This window comes from Blennius ocellaris, assembly GCF_963422515.1.
Source record: "Blennius ocellaris genome assembly, chromosome: 7".
NCBI classification, from domain to species: domain Eukaryota; kingdom Metazoa; phylum Chordata; class Actinopteri; order Blenniiformes; family Blenniidae; genus Blennius; species Blennius ocellaris.
In genome coordinates, this window is record NC_137656.1 from 20,515,587 (window position 1) to 20,524,972 (window position 9,386).

General features: G+C 42.1%; 1 protein-coding gene across 1 annotated transcript; it reads right to left on the reverse strand.

Moving 5' to 3' along the window:
• Positions 1-26: 26 nt before the first annotated feature.
• Positions 27-1,266, reverse strand: LOC308131944 (dual specificity protein phosphatase 18; the record flags this gene model as incomplete). Its single annotated transcript, XM_080498847.1, has 1 exon — positions 27-1,266. The coding sequence occupies one exon, from the start codon at positions 1,264-1,266 to the stop codon at positions 721-723; it is 546 nt and encodes a 181-aa protein (XP_080354973.1). The 3' UTR covers positions 27-720.
• Between the last annotated feature and the right edge of the window lie 8,120 nt (positions 1,267-9,386).

Consider the following 9,386-nt stretch of genomic DNA (forward strand, 5'->3'; position numbering starts at 1 on the left):
ATCTTGCTCACGTAAATGTAAAATTCAGTAAAGAGGTGAATAAAAACATTACAGACATTCATAATTACACTTTTACACACCGAGTCAGTCCTGCTGAATAAAAGCAGGCACTTAACAGTCATTAAAAAAACTACCGGTACAAGTTTCCAGAATTTCTGGTACATCTACTATGAAGAATTTGATCCAAGACGACTCGGTAAGGATTCCCAATAAGTTGCAGTAGGTGTCAGCATGACAAGATTATTTGTCTTTATTGGGCAAACGGCCATATTTGGCATCTCCTACACTTCTTTGTCACTTAGTTAAATATATTGATGCTGGATATTGAGCATATGTGTACTTTTATAATTCGTGGTTTATGGACATTTCTAGGTGTATTACACCTTTTTATCATGTTTATGTTTAACAAAGCTATTATCTTTATTATTCTATTTATTCTGATTCTAGAAAGCCACAAAGGTACTTGGCAATAAAAAGTTTCTAGTTTTCAATTAATTTAATGAGTGAGCAACATAGTGCAAATTAACCTTTATTATCAAGTACATTTCTGTCCCTCATCATGGAAGCAGATCAAATATCTCAAGTGCCAACGCAGGTTCATCCTGGATTTCCAGTTCAGAAAACACCATCACACTGGAATATTCTGGAAACACATGAGGTTGACGGTCAAGCTTGTGTGTTCGCTTCAATCACTGGAAACACGTCGCAGAGCAGGTTTCCTCACAGAGGCGTCATGTTGCGGCTCTGAGCCTCGTAGATGTCCGGTATGTCCCCCATGGAGGAGGCCACCATGTGGACCGAGTTACACCCGCGGAGCTCCCTCTCGTACTGGACGAGCTGCCCCCAGAAGCCGCTGTTCGGCCTCACCAGGGGCCTGCAGGACTTCACCGCGCCGTGCGCCTCCAGCAGCGTCGCGCCGCGGTGCCTCATCAGGTAGGCCATGCACAGCGCCGCCGAGCGGCTGACCCCGGCGTTGCAGTGCACCAGCGTGCGGCCGCTCCGCTCGGCGCCGGCCTGGATCTCATCCGCCACCGCGTCGAAGTGGTCGCAGAGACGGGCCGCCGGGGAGTCGGACACCGGGACGTGGACGTAGCGGACCCCCGGGGGAGGAGCGCTGCCGCGCGGCGTCTCGCTCGCGTTGATGACGCAGGTGATGTCGTTTCCGGTCAGTTGGGACGCGTCGTTCGCCGCTCGCGCGTTACTGAGGTAAAGGTGGTCGGTGACTCGACACAGGCCCGACAAACTTGCAGGGTGCAGCGGATGCATGGATCCAGATGTTCTCCTGATGTTTGCTGTTATTAATGTTATTCAAACGTGGACCGCGACACGTCACACGTCAGTCTGTTCAACGGCATGCGATTGAGGACAAAATTAAACAAGCGCACGCAATGTCGCCCCCAGCTGGACGGATGAAAAAACATACATTCCTTAACTTGTCAGAGAAATATTGTTTCATAGTACAAACTTAAAGGTATACAGGAGGATTTTCAGGAATTTTAGGAAAGAACCGCCCTCTCCACCGTTTGAAAAAAATGCGCATGCGCAACGCTGTACCTGCTCCCGAGACGGAACGCCTACTAAAACGCGTGCGAGAGACATGCACGAGCCCAGTTCTCCTCGTGCACGCTCTGTTTACAAGTCACAAGTCGGCATCGCTCACATAAGCTCACTTTACAACAAGATTTGCACCAGAGGGGGTGAAACTGTAAAAATGTCCGAGAATAATGCGTCGGGTCGGCCACCGGCATCATGACGAGCGCAGGGACGAGCACGTACGACGGGCTTACGTCATATATCACCAGAATGATTGACAATTGGGAGGACCAGTTATTTTGATGATCCACCCGGAAGAAGAAAATCCTCTACTATACCTTTAACAAAGAAAAAACAAGTTACATCAGTTTGGTACATTGAAAGAATACAGCCAATGCATATGTTTACCAGGGCATCTGAAAGAGTTACTCCTGCCAGAGATCTGATTACTATTATGGAGCCGGAAGTTATTCATTACTTATTTTCTACAATCTTAATTCTCTCTCTCTCTCTCTCTCTCTCTCTCTCTCTCTCTCTCTCTCTCTCTCTCTCTCTCTCTCTTTTTTAAGTCAAAATGGTTTTATTTATACTTGAATTTTATTGATTTTCAAAACAGCATGGAATGACATAGTGCAAATTAACAAATTAAGTTCATACACTTATTGTTATATCTGGCTTTTGTTGAGTTATTCTTTCTTTTTGGAAGAGGATATTAGGACTATTAGTGTTCATTCCAGTGTGTGTGTGTGTGTGTGTGTGTGTGTGTGTGTGTGTGTGTGTGTGTGTGTGTGTGTGTGTGTGTGTGTGTGTGTGTGTGTGTGTGAGTGAGTGTGTGTGTGTGTGTGTATATATATATATATATATATATAGATATGAATTGAGCGTACTAGTGGTTGCACTTGTCCTGCACCCAGTGAAATATATTGTGTTACACAAAAACAGTTTCATGTTATATTAAAATCATCATCATAAATTAAAAAAAAATGTTTTTCAATGCTTCGTTTTGTGTTGCAGATACATCATCTTAGAGTTTTCTTCCCTTATGGTGCACGGCAGAAAACTAGAAAAAAGGCTCAGAATGTAGTCACCCCCTGCCTCCCTCATCACCTGCCTGCTGCTGTGTGGTTAAATTGGCTTTTGCACTTTTGCTTAGGTAATGGCTTATGCACATCATGTGGTAACAGCTTGAAGTTCTCCAGTTGTTTTAATTTTTATAATGACCTGATTCAAAATACTGGACTGCAAGATGCTGTGTAACTGTACTGTATACAACAGACTGCTGCTTGATTTATTAGCTCATATTAATGCATCATTGTGGATTACATTAAAAAACATTGTGGTGGATCACTTGCTTTGTCTAAACAGACTACTACTAGTTACTTCATCCTGTGTAATGTATTACATGCATTTTAGTATTGTTTAATATCTACAGGACTGAATCCAGACTCCTCATAGTTCAAGCTTAGCACCCTGCATGCGTACGCTGGCACATGTATGTCTCTGTTCTGTGTAGTATTGCCGTTTGTACTTTTCTGTTGTACTGAACCTTCACTGCTCTAGTTTGCACAAATATGTTTATTAAATGTAATTTAATAGGCCTCCCCTGCCTCCCCTGGCCACACGTCACTGATTGTCCCGGTCCTGGCTCTCCAGGCCTGTGTGCCTGACTGAACATTGTTTCTTCCCAGTTCTTGCAACTTGCACGAAGCTTGCCACTCTGTATCACCCGTTGCATACTTTTCTTTGAAAACAGGAAACTGCAGAGGACATAGACATTGTCCATTAATGAGAATCATTTTTTCTTTTCATGTGCCCTGAGGGATTTGTCCGCTTCAATTTTTTCGGTGTGTTTCACAATAAGGACTCCACTTTGACCCAAGGTAGTAGTGGGACCCCATTAAGGAGGTTCCCGACGTGTCATTGTAACGTGATATCACTGATATCCATCATCTGTGGCGGCCCCTTCCTAGCATCTAGCCAGTGACTACTCAGAAAGGGCCCCGTGCAGGGGATTTTAAATGCACTGTCGTTGCAGTGTCTCAAAGCAGACGCAGTTATATTATTTTGCCATTGATATGTGTGTGTGTGTGTTCTGATGCATATATTCTATATAGTGGCCTTTAATATAGTTATACACTGCTACACTTGAGCAGATTTTTTCTTATGCGGCTGTGTAGGATCATGGGAAATGTGACGTCATTTGCAAAACATCGATTAGCATTTAGCTGAAAATCCGGTTGGTCTTTATGTATAGTGTGCAACCATTTATACAATTCAATTCAATTGTATTCATATAACGCTGATGGTGTTTTAATAGAATAAACAATTGCTTTGCTTTCCTTTTATTCTTTTCCTCATTTCTACAAATAATCAAACCTTTTGGGACAAGGCCTCCCCTGAACCCCTGCTCTGCCCTGCTCTCTAGCGCCCCTCATTGGTGCTCCGCCCCACACGTTGAGAACCTTGCAGTGTGCAGGATGAGGCTGCTGGTGCCTGCAGGCTGCAGGCGCTCCGGTTTCCCGGGAAACACAGATGGTGGATGAAGGGGGGGCGGCACACACACACACACACACACACACACACACACACACACACACACACACACACACACACACACACACACACACACACACACACACACACACACACACACACACACACACACACACACACACACACACACACACAAAGGACCATAAACCTGTGGCAGCAGCTGGGGACCGAGACCATGAATGCCGGTCTGTGTTCAGTCAAAAGCCTCCGATCGCATTAATTCCTCCTCTTCTGCGTCCTGCGGTTCCTCTCCATGTCCGTCCTCCTGGACCGGCCTCCTCCCGGGCCGGACTCAGTGCGCAGCTGCTGTCGGCGCTCCCACATCTGCGGTTTTCTCTCTCCGCACGGCGGCCATGAAGAGAGCACGTCTTCACGACACCGCACCCGAATGTACCGCACGCTTCCCCGCAAACACACGCACGACGAATGATCCTCATCATGGGAGAAGAAGAAGAAGACAATGAGGGACGAGAATCATCTTTTCGCGTCGTTGGTTGCTGCCGGCAGGTGCATGTGGATCCTGATCGTTGGTAAGGAGAATAAAAAACACTAATCTTCATTATCGCGATATTTTTACATCTTTATTATTCTGCACGGATCAAACTTGTCCACCTGCTTTTTATCTGCTAGAGCAGGTAAACACTGACTCCTGTATTCCCGCAGACGAGGGCCTGGTCTATAGGGGTTTCCTCTAAATCTGATCATTTTATGTGGGATTAAGATGTGTTTTTGTTATTTCTCACACATCGCACTGCAGGTGGCAGATATTTACAGTGGGTGTTTTATTTTTTTTCCTTCGGGATTTATTATTCTCTTCATTGTTGGGATGAAATCATGATTAAAACAATAATTTGTTTTCTGAAAATACACATTTGTGACTGAATTTGTTGTTATTGTAATGGAGAGTAATTACAAATTAGAACAAACTTTCATGTAAGGCCACAACTTGTGTACCAGAGCTGACTGTTTGATTGTCTATTGGTGCCAACAGTTGTTAACAACAATATTTTTTTATCATGAGAAAGACATCCCAGAAGCATTCTTACCAAAACATTACTATTGGGAGTGCAACGTGATCCAAGAATACAATCATTTACCCCAAAAAGTTAAAGAAACAGGCAGAGCAGCATGTTTTACCATTTTGTTCATTGTGGTTTTTGATTTCCAGGTAACCTTGTGTTGCATGGACTCATGGCCGCTCACCAGTCAGGATGCTGGAGGATCCAAGTGGGAACCAACATCAAGACAGGTTATGTGCACAGCCTGGAATGTCTTTTTTCTTTTCTTTCTTTCTTTCTTTTTAATAAAATCACTGTCGAAATTAATTCACAGATCAGACGGGGATGAGTTTATGTGATGTATCTTTCAACTTTGGGTGTTTTTCCCCCCAGTTTCATTCATGAAGTTGGAAGAAACAACAAAAAGAAAGATTAAATAGTCCCTGGGAGTGTTTTGAGTGGACAGTTGGGTCGCGTCCCACTTTTCTGCTGCTTTGTGTTTTGTGTTCTTCTCCAGTTACACCGATGAACAAGCAGACCAGTGGCCTGACTGGACCTCATTGTCCTCCTTCTCCTTCCATCTCTCCATCGCCCCCTGCTGAGCTGCCTCGCTCCCTGGTACGCAATCTACCAGTAGATTTACACTACTGTGACTTTTATTTCCCCTCGTATTCACTTTTACACTCTGCACTGTGGCTTGTTATATCGGTCTGGATGAATATAAAATACAGAGACAGTTTTTTTTTTATGGACTCCATCTTGGTCTTGCCCACATCCAGTGTGTGTGTTCTTTTGTATTTGTACTAAACCTCTGTGCTGGTGGAGTGTGCAGATAAATTGAGAGCAGATAGAACACGGGAGATTAGTGACGTGCTAAATCACAGACATATTCTCGCTATATGCTACTATCATTCCCAGGATTATAGTTAAGAGTGGAGATAAACCATCCTCCAAGTGGAGACCGTGACCAAATCAGATTACTATAATCTTCGACTCGTATTCATATATTCAACATTATGCAGGATTATACTGCCAATGGAAATATTTGCATATTAGGATAAAAGTGTATCTTTAAGAACATGTCAGGTTATTTAAAAAAAAAAAGGCTGACACGGAGGCGTTCATGTTAATCTGAAAATCACATCGTGATTCATTGTATGCGGCTTTACTTTACTAACATTACCTGCGCTGTCACTTCTCTTGCAGTGACTGATGCATGATGGGAATACTGCTGCCCCGTACACCTTCAGGAGGGAGTCCAAGTCACAGTTTAATAATCCCAACACTATTTTTTTTTCAAGCATTTTCAGTGTGATCAAATTCAGGAGAAGGATTTTCAATGGCTGGTGTACAAAATGTTTTTTTTTTGGTTTTTTTTACACCATCTCTCACATGTACTTATAATCTTTGGCTGTCAGTGATACCAACATAGCTTTATCCACACCTACGCTCTTCCTTTTCTTTTTTTCCCCTGTTCAAAAACAGTCACCCTGTCGTCATCAACTTCACCTCACAGGCTTGTTTTCCTCAAGCTGCTGTGTTACAGCGGCCTCCTCACTCCGTACCTCAGATACTCTTTTCTCACACTTTGATCGCTCCTCTCTGTAAAGGACACTTCACTCGAGGAGGCGTTTCAACAGTACTGCCTTGTGTGCCTTCTCACTAAATCTAACACATATCTGTGCCAGAACCAGACCTGGAAATCTCTTAATACTTGTAAGCCTGTAATACTTAAAAAAAAAAGAAAAAAAAAAGAAAGAGAACCTGCTAAATTGTGGGTGAATGACAAGTTTTCTCACATTATAATGATGTGTAATTCACACAGTATGTTTTTGTTTGTCTCCTAAGTTGGGTGTGATAGCAACTATTTGATCGTACCAATGACAACAAGTACTCTTGTGTTTCATTCTGTGGTGTGTATGTGTGCGTGTGAAGCCGTCAGTGGGAATGCATGTGTCTCTTTGCATGTCCTCTTTAATAGTGTGCTTGTGTGTGTGTGTGTGTGTGTATGTGCATGGAATTCATGTCAGTTTGATGAACTGTATTAATGATGGGCCCGATTGCTGGAGCTGCTTTATGGTTATATTTCTTTTCTCCATAGCTGCAAACAATTAATATATATTTTTAACACTGTCTGTTGCAGATATGGGATAACACATTATTTACAAATTATTATTAGCATTTGGTGCAATTCCAGTGAAGGACTAGTTGTGATTATGATTTAGATTACAAGGGTTGGATGGAAATTATCAGTGTACTTTTCTAATTGATGCCTACTGGAATTAATTAAACTGTCCTGTAGCCACAGTGCCATCATTTAAAGCTCAAACCAAATGCTACTAATTATGTGTAAATAGCTTTTTATCCAGGTCTGGGCTGTACTAACTGTATCATACTAATATCTAACCGTACTAATGTCTGTTGGAGGATTACTAACCTATAATGAGAATGTTAATGGCTGGCATTTCTAACCCACTGACTAACCCTCTGCTTTACGCCCATAGTCAGACGCACACACTCCTCTCACATGATCCTGCAATCCCTCTTCTAAGCACTCGATCAATTATTTAAGAAGAAAGTCCATGACAAATGTTACAGTGAACCTACCGAGAAGGGTTTCAGGATGTGGGAACGGAGAAGTTATTAACTCAAAAAGTTGAAAAGAGAAGCAGAAACAGCTGCTGACATGTTAAATGGGTTGACCACAAAACTTAATTACAACTCATACAAAACTGAATATTCATCTGATTTTCAACTGTCACTTCACAATATTAAAAATCCACATTTTCAGAGATGATTTCTGCGTCTCTGGTTGAGCTCTGTGTGGTCGACCTCTGCAGGTGAGTGTCTGGCTTGTTGTCACATTGGCACAAAAAAGCAAAGACAGAAGCCAAGCAAACACCAGCTCTCGTACTAACTCCTCATGTTGATACTAACAGTGGTCAGGCTGTAATGAGCCACCTATTGCTCCTACTAACAACTCTGTTCTCTGTGATTTAATGAGCTTCAAACAAACGGAAGCATGCATTTGGTCACCATTGGTGCTCATGAACTGACATTACATGGAGGTTTCTACTCAGTCCCCTGCCCCCAGCTTCATCATTCCCTGGGTCAAGTCCTGACCTGAAGTGTGGTAGATGAGCGTTTGAACACCGGCTGTCACATACAGCATAGTAACTATTCATATCCACAGTGCACGTTGCAATGACTTGCTGTGTTGATCTCTGTAAAAGGGAACAGCCGAATAGACATTTCTTTAATATTGGAGTTTATATTTGAGACATCATCTAGTTTTATATATGGTTGTTTTTAACAGTCGTCTTTCTGCAAACAACAGTAAAGAAACAAGATCTCTTTTGTCTCCTGAAGTGGAATTAACACCTACTAACCCAAAGAGCTTTTGATAGCTCTCGACAAACTAACAAACTAACCCACTAATCAGCTAACAAACTAACTGGAACTGAAGTCGGTGAAGCACCCGGAACCCGAAGAGCTGCATCGTTTACTTAATGTACTAACAAGAATCGTGTGTGTGTGTATGTGTGTGTGTGTGTGTGTGTGTGTGTGTGTGTGTGTGTGTGTGTGTGTGTGTGTGTGTGTGTGTGTGTGTGTGTGTGTGTGTAAGCAGGTTTAAAACCGAACGCTTGACCATCTGACTCCAATGAACCAAGATTTATTTTATAATGCAACAGAATGTCCTTCATCATCAATAACTGTTGTTGCTACGTTTCACAAATGTTCATCCTAGTTGTATGTATGACGGACCAATGATATCACAGCATTTAAATATAGATATATTCACAAGTCATTATCATAACTCAAATTATCAAACTATTGCACATGTCCATTTGTTAAGTTGTCTAGTACATAGTACAGTGTGTGTAGTTTATTTCCATAACACTCCTTTAGCCCAGGTGAAAATGAGAATGCACCTAGAATACAGTATCCAGTCCTATAAATGACACACAGCAAGTATCTGACATGTCAACTGTTAAAGAAATGTCATAGTTTTGTAGTTCATTGTTCATCGTGGTCTTCTCATGTTGTATAGACTTTTACCATAAAAAAATAAAGCTTTATTTTCACCTATCAATGGTTTATTGTTCACTGTTTATTTTATGTTTTATCTAACATATTGTACAGTTTCCATTTGATGTAAATGTATTTACGTGCAGTAAATTAAACGAAAAATCTCTTTTGTTTGTTTGTTTGTTTTTTAACAGTACCAAGCATTGCAACAATCGCAGGACAGTACAAAATTAACACATTTACTTTCTTGACATTACTGAAGCTGTCAAACTA